General features: G+C 47.9%; 1 protein-coding gene across 1 annotated transcript; it reads left to right on the forward strand.

Annotated features, from left to right (window-relative positions):
- Nucleotides 1–1930: 1930 nt before the first annotated feature.
- ITPA (inosine triphosphatase) lies at nucleotides 1931–14086 on the forward strand. The gene is made up of 8 exons (XM_026012371.2): nucleotides 1931–3557; nucleotides 5978–6035; nucleotides 6127–6191; nucleotides 6813–6886; nucleotides 7702–7733; nucleotides 8310–8425; nucleotides 12368–12444; nucleotides 13611–14086. Exons 1-8 carry the CDS (start codon nucleotides 3075–3077, stop codon nucleotides 13750–13752), a joined length of 1047 nt encoding a protein of 348 aa, XP_025868156.2. The 5' UTR covers nucleotides 1931–3074; the 3' UTR covers nucleotides 13753–14086.
- The last annotated feature ends 2327 nt before the right edge of the window (nucleotides 14087–16413 follow it).

Here is a 16413-nt window from a genome sequence, read left to right on the forward strand (position 1 = left end):
AAATAAATGGTAAGTATTCATCCTTTCTGATGTCTGAGTAATATTCCATTGTGTATGTATATATATATATCTCACATATTTATTCACTCATCTGTCAATGAATTTCTCTTTAATTCTTAAGAATTATTTAGAAACTAGGAACTAATTATACCTCAGCAAAGTTGTTTGGGGAAAAAAAAACAGGACAGAATATAAACTCAAAATTTTTGAAAAAGCAAATAGCAACCACTGGGAATTTGCTGTAACAGCAATATGAAACTTTGTGTGCGTGTGTGTAACACAAAGATCCAAGGACAAACGGTATGAAGTGGAAGATTTGAAAAAAGATGGCACCATGTGAGCATCTCAATATTTGTTAAACTGGAATAATGGGAACTTCTGCATCTATTTTATTATTTTCTCTAACTCTGGAATATTTCATAATTTACATTTTTGGGGGCACCTGGGTGGTTCAGTGGTTGAGCCTCTGCCTTTGACTCAGGTTGTGATCCTGGGGGTCCAGGGATGGAGTCCCTGCATCAGGCTTCCCACAGGGATCCTGCTTCTCCCTCTGCCTATGTCTCTGCGTCTCTCTGTGTGTCTCTCATAAATAAAATCTTAAAAAAAAAAAAAACCTTACATTTTTAAATTTTAAGCAAGCAAATAAGCCAGGATGGGTGAAATGAAAATAGCAAATTTCAAAATTATTAAAATTGGGTAATAGGTATATTTGGGCTCATTATAGTGCTCTTTTCTATTTTTTGTTAAGTTTGAGATTTCCCATAATAAAAAGTTTTATTAAAAACTAAAAATTAGGGGATCCCTGGGTGGTGCAGCGGTTTGGCGCCTGCCTTTGGCCCAGGGCGCGATCCTGGAGACCCGGGATCGAATCCCATATCGGGCTCCCGGTGCATGGAGCCTGCTTCTCCCTCTGCCTACGTCTCTGTCTCTCTCTCTCTCTCTGTGACTATCATAAGTAAATAAATAAAAATTAAAAAAAAAAAAAAAAAAAAAAAAAAAAAAAAAAAACTAAAAATTAGGGGATCCCTGGGATTGAGTCCCACGTCGGGCTCCCTGCATGGAGCCTGCTTCTCCTTCTGCCTGTGTCTCTGCCTCTCTCTGTGTGTCTATCATGAATAAATAAATAAAATCTTAAAAAAAAAAAAACTAAACTAAAAATTAGGGACTCCTGGGTAGCTCAGTGGTTGAGCATCTGCCTTCGACTCGGTCTGATCTTGGGGCATCTGCGTGGCTCGGTGGGTTAAACATCTTACCTGCAGCTCTGGTCATGATTCCAGGGTCCTGGCATTCAGCCCTGTGGGCTCCCTGCTCAGCAGGGAGTCTGCTTCTCCTTCTCTCTGCCCTCTACCACGTATATGTTCTATCACTTGCACTCTCTCTCTCAAAAAAAAAACAAAAACAAAAACAAAAAAAAACCCCAAAAACCAAAACCAAAAACAACCACTACATTCAGACCACATTGCCCCATCAGACTGCCTGAACTTCAGGACTACCTAAGGACAATGCGTTTTGGCCTATGCAATATCTTGCTATGGTAAGGTCATTGAGCAAAGGTTTTTTGATATTCCCTGACAAATCCTAGGGTCTACAAGATTTTGAGATTATCAGGAGACAAGAACATTAAGCAAAATAACTCATCCAGGCACTGAGAGACCTCTGACTTGAGTTTCCTCTGTCAGGGATTTCCTCACCAGGAGAGAGGGGCCCTGAATCTGCCCTTGCTGTTAGTCTGTGCTTGCTGAGTCCCTGGAGGAAGGAGACAGGTGGCTTGTTCAATGGGGGTGTCAGCAGTGGATCAAGGCCTGTCACAGGTGGGTCTGCTGGGGGTACTTTCTACCCTTTGATACTGTGGTGGAGGGGAAGACTTTCTCCTCTGCCTCTGGTCCTTCTACCTGGACTTACAATCAAATTGACATGAGACAGATTAAGAGGAGAAAATCAAATTTAATAGGTGTGTGTAAACGGAATCCACGAAGACAAGATTCCAATGACAATGAAGCAACAGGATGCTTACAAGAACTAAGGAGAAGGGGTAGGGGCTCGAGCATACAAAGGGGAAAAAACTCATTAGCAAGAAGGTGAAAAGGGATGTTTGGGAAACAAGGTTGCTCCATTATGCAGATAATTACTTCATGGTGTGTGGGTGTGTGTCTGTTAATACTTTTCTTCCAGTTACAACCTCTCCAATGTAAATTTTTGCAGTTATGGTGGAGGCAAGAGCCTTTCCTGCATCTGCTGTTTTTATTACTTTTAACTCAAAATAATCTTTATGCCAAAGGGGCACATATTGAGGTATCTCATTCTGCACTCCTCCACTGTGTTCGGGATGCAAAGATCTGGCTGAGGGAGCGGGCATGGAGAAGGCATGATGGATGCGAGAAGGTGTAGGGATGAGGGAATGAGGGAGTTGAAATACTAAGGTCCCAAGCCTGGAAGATGGGTGTAAAGACCTGGCTTGCTTTAGGCTGTGCTAAATTTAAATTCAGAGGCAAGTAGTCATCTAAAAAGAAAATAATTTCAAAGATACAGAGAACAGATTGGTAGTTGGGTGCTGGGAGAATGGGTGAAGGAGGTTGAAAGGCATAAACTTCCAGTTATAAAGTAAGTAATCCTGGAGAGGTACAGCGTGGTAGCATGTTGACTGTAGTTAACAATATTGTACTGCATATTTGAAGGTTGCTGAGAGAGTAAAATCTAAAGGTTCTCATCACAAGAAAAAAACAGGTAACTATGTAAAGTGATCGATGTTAACCAGACTTACTGAGGTGAATGCTTGCAAGTGTATACAGATACCAAATTATAAGCCGTACACTGAAACTAACATAGCGTTATATGTTAGTTACATCTTAATTTAAAACAAATTCCTTTTTTAATCCACAAAGTAATCAGAGCTGGCGGGCAAGGAAAGAACGGAGTGGGGCTGGAGGTGAGGTCAGGATAAAGATCCGGATTTGCAGCCCCTGCCCAGAAGGACACAGCTCTCGCAGGTAGATGTGGAGGTGCCCGCGGAGAAGGCGAACCGCCCAGAGCACCGGACAGCAGCTCATTACCGTGCAGGTTCTTTGCTTCCCTCGATGCCCCCTTCCCAGAGAGGGGAGAAAGCAGAGGTGGGGCGGGTGGCTGCAGTGGTCTCTTCTGGTCTTCGAAGAGACGTCCCCTCGGCGGAAGGGCATGGTCTCAACGCGCTCGACCGCCAGTCTCGGGAAGACCCCGCCATTCCGGCGCAGACGGAATCCAGAGTTCCTGCTTCTGGGAATCTTGTGGCTAGCACTGAGGACGGGAATGGCCGGGCCGTTCTCCCTTCTAGCGCTCGGGGCCCCAGGCTGCTCAAGCGGCGTTCCCCAGGGTCTGAGCAGGGAAGCCGGATGCCCAGCGGACCCCGGGCTGGGGCCCTACGCCGGAAGCTGCGCCGCCGGGTTCCGCGTCAGCGGAAGTGCCTGCCACTCGAGGCAAAGGGCTTCCGGTGGGTCGGCTTGGTAATCGGAGTCAGCATGGCAGCCCCCTTGGCGGGGAAAAAGATCGTGTTTGTCACCGGGAACGCCAAGAAGCTGGAGGAGGTGCCAGGAGGGCGCGGGAGGCCGACCAGTGGCGGCTGGGGTAGCGCGTGGTAGGGGCCCCTGGGGATCGGGCGGAGAAGCAGCCTCCAGGCGGAGTGCGCATGGAGGGGCGGCCCCGGGCGCGTGGAACAGGCTGGGCCGCGCTGAGTGAAACGGCCGTGCGTGCAGTGGGGACGGCCGGTGGTTGGCCTTGATAGAGCTAGGGCGTTGACAAATCCGGCCGTGCGAGCGCGGAAGCTGCGGGAGCCAAAGGAGTGCCAGGTCCTCAGTACCTGTCCCAAAGATCCCCGATTAGGCTGGACCCCAAACCGGTGCTCTTGACACAACTCTGGAGCTGATCCAGACCCCAATGCCGACCTGGGGTGGCAGGGGTCAGACAGAGCGTGGGACGGGCAGCAAAACTGGGCGGTCCACGCCCCACCACTGTCCAGAAATGTGATCCTCAACCTCCTTCCTCTTCTGTGAAATGGGGATGATTTGGAAGATCTTTTTCACAGCGAAGAAGGCAAAAAAAAAAAAAAAAAAAAAAAAATCCAAAGTTCCTGCTTCTGGGAATTTTGTGGCTAGCAGTGAGGATTCTGCGGGTGGATTGATAGCCTTTGGGTGCAAGTAATAGAGACACACGGGGAACTCATGTAAACCACCAGGTGACTCTTATGGGAATACCAGTGTAAGGATGTCCCCCCAGGACTTGAGTGTCCCAAGGGCCTACCTTGCCTTTGTAGTTCTCTGAATGCTCATCCCTTTCCTAGTAAGCGTTTTTCTGCTTACTTCCCTCCTGGTGGAGTGGACAGTGAGGCTTCTGCCATACATTAGCTCTCACTAGCCTTGCTTGGGAAAAGGGTTTGTCCGTGCTCATTTATGGCCAAGAGGTGGAGGTGGGTCATGGTGCAGAATTGTGTTGACATCCACTAGGTATGTCTGAGGCAGACGAGTGGGACTTAGTCATTAGGGTACCAACCTCTTGTTTCGTCACAGCATGGCACTTCTGTGCCAGTACAGGGTGTCCTACTCAAGAACCAGAGCCCTGGGCTGATAAAAAGTTTGGGATCCTGAGGCCGGGCTAGGCCAGTCTAACAGACAAGTAGTGCCACCCTGAAAAGAGCCCCATGCAGGATAGTGGATGCCCGGTTCCCAAACCCGTCTCTGGTTGCGAATGTGGCCACCTACATTTTAAGGGGCTAGAATGCCCAGAGGAGGCTTACTGGAGAAGATGAACTTGAAGTTGTCTTAGAACAGGGTGTCTTAACTCTTTATCTCATAGTCTTCCTTTTTTTTTTCTTTTTTTTTGAGATTGATTTATTTATTCATAAGAGACAGACTGAGAGAGGCAGAGACATAGGCAGAGGGAGAAGCAGGCTCCATGCAGGGAGCCTGATGTGAGGCTTGAACCCAGGATCCTGGGATCATGACCCAAGCCAAAGGCAGGTACTTAACCAACTGAGCCACCCAGTTGCCCCTATCTCATAGTATTCCATTGACAGGCTGATGAAGGGCGGCCCCAGTGGCGCAGCGGTTTAGTGGCGCCTGCAGCCCAGGGCGTGATCCTGGGGACCCTGGATCGAGTCCCACGTCAGGCTGTCTGCATGATGCCTGCTTCTCCCTCTGCCTGTGTCTCTGCCTCTCTCTCTCTCTCTCTCTGTCTCTCATCTCTCTATGTGTCTCTATGAATGAATAAATAAAATCTTTAAAAAAAAAAAGACAGGCTGATGAAGCCTATGGACCCTTTTTCAGGAAAATATTTTTAAATGTACAAAGTAAAATACATGCAATTATAAAGGAAATTCTCTTAAAATACAATTCTCAATGTAAATATTTGTGATCTAGTTAGCATATGCTTTATTAATGTATTAAAGGAGTCAGTCTACCCATGTGTGTAGTTACTATAATTTTAAAATAGGGTTGAAAATATTTTGAGAGAATCTACTACAGCTGTAATGAGATACATCTGTGATTTTAATGGATTGAAAGGTTACAGGAACTGCTGATGCTATTTGGTTTTTCATATTCACAACTGAAAGAGATGCTAAATTCAACTTGGGTTTAGTGATAATAAAGGCATTTTTTTCCCCCATCTGGGTTCATAGGCCTCTTGAATTCTGGATAACCCCTCATGGAGAATTGCCAGAATAGGAGATTATGTAGAGTTTTAGGGAGCATGGAGAAGGGATGAGGGTATTTTGGGTGGGGATTTAACATTAGCAGAGAGACCTAAAGTAGGAGGGGTAGGAGACTGAGGAATTGGGGGAGCTGACCTGCTAGAGTGGGACCATGCAGTCTGTAGTGAGGCCCCTGGGCCTAACTTGCTAAGCTTTAGGGGGCTGGCAGGATAGTTACCTAAAGAAAAAGGTGGGTGACAGCTTCTGTAGTAACAGGGAATTGTAACAAATGGTGATAAATATTCTTTCATTTTGGAACAGGTCATTCAGATTCTGGGAGATAAGTTTCCATGCACTTTGGTGGCACAGAAAATTGACCGTATGTTTGTCTTTTGTTTTATTTTTTGAAAGATGGTTTGATTTCTGTTTCCCTGTGACCTGACTCTCTTTGTATATGTTTCTCCAATAAGTGCCGGAGTACCAGGGAGAGCCTGATGAGATTTCCATACAGAAGTGTCAGGAAGCAGCTCGCCAGGTGCTTGCTCCTTACGTGTCCCATACTTGCCCCTCTTGTCCTGGTGGCTTCTGGGTGCTGTGCCTGCTGGGCTCAGCAGAGAATAATAGGGTGGGCACAGTTGGTCATAACTTCAAGGACCTGTCCAGGCCTAGCTAGATTGGAGTCAGTTAATGTCGACCCAGGAATACTACCTTTCTTTCTCCACCTTTACTGCCTAATTCTCCTAGATGAGCACTTGTGTGCGCTCACACACACGTACACATGCACACACTTGTCTCCAACTTCAGATACATATATTCCAATGCCTACATTCTCTCCACACACATCAACCCCTGCACTCACACATCTCTGGAATTGGGAAAGAGCACTTTATGGAGAGTCACAGTGTCTGAGTGTGAATCCCACTGCTCTTGCTGTGCCTGGAGTAAGCTTTACAATCTGCCAAGTTTTTGGTATTCCTATCTGTAAAATGAGGATAAGAGATTAGCCAAGGGCTGTTTTCTATAGCTGTTAACTGCTACTACTATGGATCCCAATTAGCCACGGGTCTGGCCCCAGCTGGGGTGGCCTGAAAATTCAGGTTCAGGGCAGGGACTACTCTTGGTCACAGGTCCCAGGCTCTGCTCCCTTGTGTTGCAGGTACAGGGGCCTGTACTGGTGGAGGACACCTGTCTGTGCTTCAACGCCCTTGGGGGCCTCCCTGGCCCCTACATGTGAGTGGTCCCTGACCCCCTTGCAGGGCCCTGGCCACAAGATCACCCAAACTTTGAACTGATTGGTTACCTGATATTGTGGGTCATTCATGGCCTTGGTGTCAATACAACATTTCACATTGTCCTGAGGAAGGATTAGGGATTCGGGAGAGGCATGCCTTTCTTTCTTTTGTAAAGTGTGAGAATGTGATTGTGTAATTGGAGATGGGCAAATGGAACCCCCACTCCCCTCCCCTAGAGAAATCCATTCATGGCAGATCAATTTCAGGAAAAAGGAAATAAGGAAGTTGATATCTGAAAATGGATTTCTTTAAAACTGTCCAATGCCCTGGACATCCTCAGATGGTCTTTGTGTGTCTCTAGGGTACACATATCTCCACTTTAAATATTCCTTGCTGGGGTTGGAAGGCATGTGCACAGAGGTGCTTTTTGGGTTTTGGGTATGTTTAGTTTGAACTTCTGGATTGCCAGTATGTTTGCCAAGGCAACAGCACCCATATGTATTGCTCCATATCCTCACCAGCACTGAGTATTGGGACTTCAGTGTTCTGTAGTGTAGGGAATGTGAAATGTTACCACATTTGGTTTGGATTTGCATTTTCCTAATTACCAATGAGGTTAAGGCCTTAATAGGTTTTATTGATTTTTCTGTGCATTGCTTGTTTACCTCCATCCCTTTTTCTATTGGGTTATTTCTCTTCATTTTGAGCTAAGACATTATCATGCCCCTTTGGGGGGGGGAGGTGCAGCCTGGAGAAGATGGTAGGAAGATCTGTCTGCTCCTGGTGTCTGACTCACCTTTATTTCTCTTGCAGAAAGTGGTTTCTGGAGAAGTTAAAGCCTGAAGGTATTAAGCTCCTTTATTTCTTCCTTTATCTGTTGGGAATTGAGAATCCAGAAGTGGTCCAGGGGAGGGGTCCCAACTAGTAATCAGGAATCTCAGGTTCCAGCCCCCACCACGGAGCCTGTGTTCCACCTCAGTTTCCCCATCTATAACCTGTGGCTTAGACTTTCCCCACATACCTGGCTCCAGGGAGCGCTGAGATATGTAAAGAGTGGATGGGAAGGGTGTTGGGGGCTGTGAGTTTGAAAGGCTGCAGTTGATTCTGGCTGAGAGAGCTAGTCCTACTGACTGCTAGCCTGTCTGCCTCAACCAGGGCCTGGCCGAGGGGGTGGGAGCTAGCTGCCTCTCTGGGGCTCTGACAGTGCATACCCTGTCACAGTTGTGGGCCAAAATGTTCCCTCCTTGGGTAGTTGTAAAAACACTTTAGGTTATGGAGCTTTTCAGACATGTAATAGAAGAGAATCTATCTGATAACATGTATAAGCTCCCCAAATTTGGTGACTACCCCTCCAGGACCTCAGGGGTGGGGAGTAAGGCTGGGAGTTGAGCTGAACAGACATCACTATACTCCTCTTGCAGGTCTACACCAGCTCCTGGCAGGGTTCGAGGACAAGTCTGCCTATGCACTTTGCACTTTCGCATTCAGCACGGGGGACCCCAGTGAGCCAGTGCGCCTGTTCAGGGGCCAGACCTCCGTGCGTACCTACTGTGATTCCCCCATGTGCCGCCAGAGGGTGCTGCGGCACGAGCCAATGGCACAGGGCCTAAGGCAGGAGGGTGGTGGGAAGGGCCCTGGTGGCCAGTTAGTTCCCAGAGCTTTGCCCAGACATGCCCCTGGGCATCACACCTAGAAGTGCAGTCGGTCCTGAAATCTATCTGACCTCTGAGGCTGGCGTTTCAGGGATACACACTGGCTCATGGCTGTTGAGGGCTGGCATGGCCAGAGCTCTGCGCTGTGTGCCTTCCTAAGAAGCAGACATGAAAGCTGAACAGAACTACATGGACAACCCAGTTTTTTTTCAGCTCACATTTTATCCAAGTGCTGAGGTTACGGCTTCTCGTAAGAATCTCCCATCCTTCCAATTTTTCACGTTCCTGTAGAATCTTACTTTCCTCTGCTCATTCCTTCCCTAGCTACCCTTCACCACAGCCACGTCTGCCTGTCAGACCCTTGTGTTCAGTCACTTCTCCCAGAGTGCACACCACCCTCAGAGCTGGCCTGCTCCCCACCCCCAGCACAGCCATTCCCACCTTGTGCCTTCTGGCACATCACTCCTCCGCCAGTCCCTTCTGCTCATGATAAAATCCAGAGTCCTGAGTAGCCTACAGAGTCCTACCCCAGAGGCTCCACTGGGGGTTGTCCACAGACATTTCGTGATGCCCTGCTTGGTTAATGGTTCTTTTTTGTTTTTAAGATTTTATTTATTTATTCATGAGAGAGAGAGAAAGAGGCAGAGATCTAGGTAGGGGAGAAGCAGGCTCCCCACAAGGAGCCCGATGTGGGACTGGATCCCAAGACTCTGGGACCATGCCCTGAGCCAAAGGCAGATGCTCAACCCCTGAGCCACTCAGACATCCCTTTTTTTTTTTTTAATAGTGGTAAAAAATAATAATAAAAATTACCATCTTCACCATTTTTAGGTGTTCGGTACAGTAGTATTAACTATATGTGCATTGTTATGCAACAGAGCTCAAACTTTTTCCATCCTGCAAAATTGAAACTATACCTATAGAACAAAAACTCCCCTTTCCCTCTCCCCACCAATCCCTGGCAACTGCCATTCCACTTCTATGTCTAAGAGTTTGGCAACTTCGGACCCCTCATACAATTGGAATCTTTCATACAGTATTTGTCTTTTTGTGGCCAGCTTATTTCTTGGCATGATGCCCTTCCAAGGATCATTTGTGTTGTAGCTTGTGACAGAGTTTCTCCTTTTTATTGCAGCTGAGTAACATCCATTTTATGTATATACCCATTTGTTTTGTCCATTTATCTGTTGATGGACATGTAGATTGCTTCCACATTTGGCCATTGTGAATAATGCTGCTATGAACGTGGGTGCGCCAGTTATCTCTTGAAATCTTGTGTTGGGTTCTTTTGGATATATACCCAGAACCAGGATTATTGGGTCATACATAATTGCTGGGTTGAATATAGTCATTTGCTACTTTCACAAAAATATTCTTTAAAAAAATCAGAAGTGTGAGCAACCACAGTCCTATCCCTGCTGATGGGGCCTGGTCATTGAGGTGACCCACTATTAGGGTCCCCACTATGCCTAATTGTCTCCCCAGCTCTGGCTGCTTCATGTACTTTGTTGCTTCCCAGCCTCTGCTTTACCTGAGGTGGCTTTGTTTCTTTTTGTTTTGTTCTCACTCAAGCTTTATAAACCCAGTCACACTGTCCGTTCAACAATACGTATGCTGAAGCCTTGCCCATCTTGGGTCCCAACAGCAGCTGTGTCCTCCACCTGGAATGTTCTTGCCCATCACTTTATGTCGCCAAAGTATCTCCTCAAAGCATCTCCTGAGTTCCCCATCTGGGTCACTCCATCCTGTTATTCCTGAGCTAAGCTCCCTGTTCCTTCTAAGGCACTTTGCATTTTGTAATTGTTAATTTGTTTACTAGTGAAAAGCCTGTTTTGCTTAAGAGGTCCATTTGATGAGGGCAGGGCCAGGTTTGTTATGATCCCAGTGCTGAGAGCACTACCTGCCCCACTGTGGATGTTCAAAAACCCTTTGTGGTGTGGATGAGGTCCAGAGTGGCTCAGTAATGGGCCTCAGTCACGTAGCTCCTCCCCACCAGCAATAGCAGAATCTGCCTTGGTTTGAACAAGGTGGCAGTTTTGTGGCTAAACCCCATTTTCTTCCCCTTCCTTATATACTTAAAAAAAATTTTTAGGGCAGCCCCAGCGGCCCAGCGGTTTAGTGCCACCTTTAGCCCAGGGCGTGATCCTGTAGACCTGGGGTGGAGTCCCACGTCAGGCTCCCTGCATGGAGCCTGCTTCTCCCTCTGCCTGTGTCTCTGTCTCTCTCCCTCTCTCTGTGCCTCTCATGAATAAATAAATGCAATCTTTATTTTTTTTTATTTTTATAACATTTTATATAACTCATAAAACAGTGCTTGTATAAAAATTCACACAAAGTTGCTAGAGAGCATACAGTTTCCAAAAATGTCCTGGGTTTGTTTTGTTGGTTTCTTTTTGTTGTTGTTGTTACATTCAGTTTTCTAAGGATGCACTCAAATCAATGGTAAGATGCAGACATTATGTGGTATTTCATTATATTTGGTAAAACTATGCTCATTGTTTTGTCTCCTTAAATACAATCTTTAAAAAAAAATTTTTTTTTTTTTAAGATTTTACTTATTTGGGATCCCTGGGTGGCTCAGTGGTTTGGTGCCTGCCTTTGGCCCAGGGCGTGATCTTGGAGACCCGGGATCGAGTTCCACATCAGGCTCCCTGTGTGGAGCCTGCTTCTCCCTCTGCCTGTGTCTCTGCCTCTCTCTCTCTCTCTCTCTCTGTCTCTCATGAATAAATAAATAAAACCTTTAAAAAAAATTAAAAAAAAAAGATTTTACTTATTTGAGAGAGCACGTGTGCATAAGCAGGGGAAGAGGCTGAGGGAAAGGGAGAAGGAGAAGCAGACTCCCTGCTGAGATGGGCTAAATCCTGGATCCCAGGATCATGACCTGAGCTGAAGGCAGACATTCAACCAAGCCACCCGGGTGTACCTCCCTTGTATTTTTTAAATTTTTATTTTTTAACCTTCATGGCAACATGACATCTCATGGTGTTGAATTAAATTGGTTCTCTTGGTAACATTTTCCTGTTGGAATTTGCCTATTATAGTCAGTATTTACTGAACTCATTGATGTATTGGACAGTATGGTAAATAATTTGTTTCTTCATTTAATTGTTAGAGCCTCAGTTGCATTTTGAGAAATGTAGCAATTTATTTCACACTTAACATAATAAAAATGAGTAGCAGGCATAGGGCTTGTCTGTATAGTTCAGGGCCTCATAACTTCCTTTTTTTTTTTTTTTTTTTACGATTTTATTTGCTTATCTGACAGAGAAAGGGCACAAGCAGGGGGAGCAAGAGGGAGAGGGAGAAGCAGGCTCCCTGCAGAGCAGGGAGCCCCACACAGAGCTCCATCCTAGGACCCTGAGATCATGACCCAAGCCAAAGGCAGACGCTTGACCGACTGAGCCCCTCAGGTGCCTCGTCATAACTTCCTAGGAAGAGAAAATGTTTTCTGTCAGTTTTTCCAAGCTGACTCTCTTCTTCAGTGAGTTCACAGTTTGTCAAGCTGTAGAGATGGAGAGCAGCTCCAGGGACACCAGTGGGCTGAGCATGTTTGTGGTTTTCTTTGTGTGTGTGTGTGTGTGTGTGTGTGTGTGTGTGCATGTGCGTGTTTACGTGTGCGATGGGAGAGGGTTGTCCCACTGTGTTTTATTTATGTACTTGGTAAACATTTTCAGGTACCACGGACCTCTTGAAACCACATATTTTGAGTAAATGGGGCTTAGCCAAATACATAACCTGACCAGACTCCCAACTGGCTACCACCCTCCTCCCAAGCCAACTACTGCATGTTCAGTGACAGACCTGTCCCCCCCCTTTTCCTCTGGCAGGGCCGGATTGTAGTGCCTCGAGGCTGCCGAGACTTTGGCTGGGACCCCTGCTTTCAGCCTGATGGATATGAGCAGACGTAAGGAGCCACATTTTCCTCCAGGGATATGGGGTTGGGAGAACCACGGTTGGGGCTGGCTCAGCACCCAGTCCAGGTGTGGGCATGCATATCCGGGTGGGAACAGGCTTGAAGGTGCTGCTCCAGCTGAAGGCGGTTCTGCTGGGGTGGATGCAAGGAATGTGAGTGGGCCAGTCTCCAGTGTAGGCGGCAGCCAGGCACAGCTGGGAGCTCTTGGGCTCTTGGGCTCTTGGGCTCTTGGGCTCCAGTTTGCCACATAGCAGCTGTGTGACTTTAGTGTCTTCTGCTTTCTGCCCTTGGCTTGTTATATATGAACTGGACAGTTCTGTGGGATGATCTGATCTCCCTGTTCAGTTTGGAAAAATGTTAACACTTGCAGCCTTTGGTGGGCACCTCGTGAAACCCCCACAGTGCCAAGTGTTCTCAGTACTTCACACTGACCCTTCCACCCCCCTCTACTTACACTGGCCATGTACATTGGCCATTATTAGAATCAAGTGTTACAGGGGCCCTTAGGGAGGATGACCTGAGGCCTCACAGTAGCCAGACAGGGTTGAGGGTAACATGAAGTAGCACCATCCAAGAATGCAAGATAGAGAAGTGCTCTATCTCTACACTGTTCAATCTAACATGTGGTTAGGGTGACTTAGGAACCGAATTTATTTTTATTCAGCTCTGGTTGATTTCAGTTTACATGGCCCCTTGTGGCTAGTGGCCACATACAGGACAGCACAGATCTGAAGCACACAGTGGGGTGTGGGATTCTCACCTCATTGAAGTCCTGATATGGAGGCGAGGCCGCTGGCCGGCTGTCCCATGCCACCCCCACAATACAGGAGACTGTTGTGTTTGCTCTGTCAGGCCCCACTGCTTCCTGTCAACAGATGACAAAGGTGATCAAACATGCAGCTCATCCCCCTGTCCCTAGCTTCCCTTAATGACTTTTGGACACACTAGAGCAAGTCTAACATCCTTCCACATTCATTAATACGGGTTTCTGCCTATAGGGGAATTTAAAACTCTCTGGTTTTTTAAAAATTAACTCTGGCTACTGGGAGCTCATGGCCCCACCACCCTTTCGTGGCAACTCCTGGAGCTTTGGTCTGCAAGACAGGTGAGGGAACCCTGAATCTAGGCTCCTCTGAACTGCTGTTGTCACCCCTTAGGTATGCAGAGATGCCCAAAGCCAAGAAGAATGCCATCTCCCATCGCTTCCGGGCCCTGCTTGAGCTACAGAAATACTTTGGCAGCCTCACTCCTCCGGTAGTTGGTGATGATTGCCCTGGCAGGGGATCTGGGGAAGGCTAGCTTGCCATCTCTCCCATCAGACAGGCAGCCCTCCAGGTACTGCCTTCAGGGTTAGACCTTCCTAGGGGTGTTGAGACAACCTCACCAGCCCTGTTTGGAGGAGCAGCTGGCTCTGCTTGGAGAAACTTGGGATAAGGGACACTATTTTCTTGCCCTCGGGAATTCAGCGGTCCCTCCTATAGCCTCCTGGCCTGGGATCCTGAAAGGACCTTGGATGTTAAACTGGTCATGGCAGGATCCAGGGTTTGGGAAGAACCACACAAATAGCCCTTGACATTTTTAAAGTGGAAGAAATAAAAATACTGGAAGGCACTTGCCTCCAGAATAAACTGGATATATCAGCTTTGAAACTTGCTCCCGGAGGTTGTCTGTCTCCTGAGCCTTCTGGCAGGAGCAGGAGACCTCTGGGGTCTGGGGGCGATGGTGGGACAAGAGTAGCAGCCGAAGGTGTTTGCATGACCCTACTCGCTGGAGTACTGCATCTGTCTCAGCTCAGGCACTGACCTTTTCCATCCCAGACCTGTGCTGCCCACCCATCCACGGAGGGATGCCACCTTCTAGCTGATCTCCATGCTTTTTGCTGGGTTGGGGGTGGGCAGTACAGGATGGTGAATGCTTGGGCTGTATTTCATTATAACATTAGAGCAGCTAAAATGTTGGGGTGGGGTTTCTTTTTTTTTTTTTTTTTTTAAGAAAAACAGTGTGTAGTGGGTAAGGGCAGAGGAAGAGAGAGAATCTCAAGCAGGCTTCTTGCTGGGCGCAGAGCCATATGTGGGGTTTGATCTCGTGACCCTGAGATTATGACCTGAGCTGAAATCAAGAGTCGGATGTTTAATTGATAGAGCCATACAGGTACCCCTAAAATGTTGATTTTTGATCATAATGCCAAGTTCGTTTTTATGGAGGGAGTGCATGGAGTCCCAATCCCAGTTGCATTGACTTGACATGGTTCAGCCTCTCAGGAAGTGGGTCTCAGCTGCCCCAGGTCCTAGGAGGGACCTGAGGGGCCTTTCCTGCAGGTGTTTCTTTGGTGAGGAGGAGGTCCCCACCCCAAGGATATTCAGAGAAGCCTGTTGTATGCAATGTGGGAGGAGGTAACGCAGTGCTTGGTGGGGGGTATCACTCCCAGGCTTATTTTCTTTGCTTGTAGTCAGCTCCAGAGAATGGCACTTCCAGTCTCTGTTGCTCAGTCCTGGCAATGTGGCTGGGGCCTGAGGTTTTTTTTTTTTTTTTTTTTTTTTTAGATTTTGTATTTATTTATTCATGAGAGACAGAGAGAGACAGAGACAGGCAGAGGGAGAAGCAGGCTCCATGCGGGGAGCCTGATGTGGGGACTTGATCCCGGGACTCCAGGATTACACCCTGGGCCGAAGGCAGGCGTGCTAAACTGCTGAGCCACCCAGGGATCCTTGGGGCCTGAATTTATTTTTATTTATTTTGGGGGGGGGGGGGGCTGAGTTTAACTATAGTTTCCTCCCCTAAATTGCAGCCGTGTGTGTGTGTGTGTGTGTGTGTGTGTGTGTGTGAGTGAAGAGAGAACATCATTCCTTTGCTTCCCATTGTCAGTGAGGCTCAGCTGGGTTGTTTCCCCAGGAGGTGCCAATGGCCCAGTCTCCTCTGAGTCGTCTTCTCCCCACTTGGTGATGCTGGATATGGTTTTACCTGGAGGGAACACCCAGGCCACTGGGGAGAGGCCCCCAAGGATCATGTGCCACATGGGTGGGGTAAGGCCACAGGCACTGTCCCCCTCTGTTAACTTTCAGCCACCCATGCCTGTGAACACTGAACCCTGTGAACACTGAACATGCTCGTCCCCACACCCACCTGCCTGGGAGCAGAGCTGCACAGTGGGAGGATGAGTGATGTTGATTGGGTACCTGCCTCTACTCCCCTCATCTGTGCACCAGGGCACACACCTCTCCCACTCGGCCACCCATCTGGACTTGGTAGGCTTGTTGTTGCCAGTTACAAGTGGAAGATGCCATCTCACTGTTGGGCTGCATTCCTCAAATGGCCAAGGGCATTGAGCATTCCTGCTGCCCCTGTTACTGTTTGGGTGCCCCCTAAGCCCTACCCCTTCACAGGTTTGCCTCCTCTATTGAAATCGGAGTCTTTTTAAATGTGTTGGCTTGCAGGAATTCCTAGCATATCCAGATATTAGTCTTTTTATCATGTCTTCCCCCGTCTACTTCCGTGGTCTGTGGTGTATCTGTCAAGCCAAAGTCCTGTAAGGACTGTGAGCCCTTTCCTCTACCACTGTTGGTGCTCCCAGATGTGCACAGGGCGTGCTCCTGAGTCCCAGATCCTGATTCCCTGCTGCTGCAGACTCTGGCCAATCACCAAGTGACCAAGCCAGAAACATGGCACCTTCTTGCCTCCATCAAACCAGTCCTCACATCCTGCCATTGGATTCCTCCACTTCTGTTCGCCCCCACTATCTGTGCCCTGGTGCAAGGTGCAGCCCCTGCATCGCCCCCACCATGCTCCCTTCCCTGTGCCTCCCCCCTGCACAGAGCACCTAGCAGGGCATACGTTGCCGTGGTGGCTCTGACCTACATGAGGCTGTTTTTCAATCTGTTGGGCTGTTCTGCAGCTGCCTTTGGGAGCCCAGGTCCAGGGCTGTCAGCCCCATTTATCTCTTCACCAGCAGTGGCTCCTCAC

Source organism: Vulpes vulpes, chromosome 14 (assembly GCF_048418805.1).
Source record: "Vulpes vulpes isolate BD-2025 chromosome 14, VulVul3, whole genome shotgun sequence".
NCBI lineage: Eukaryota > Metazoa > Chordata > Mammalia > Carnivora > Canidae > Vulpes > Vulpes vulpes.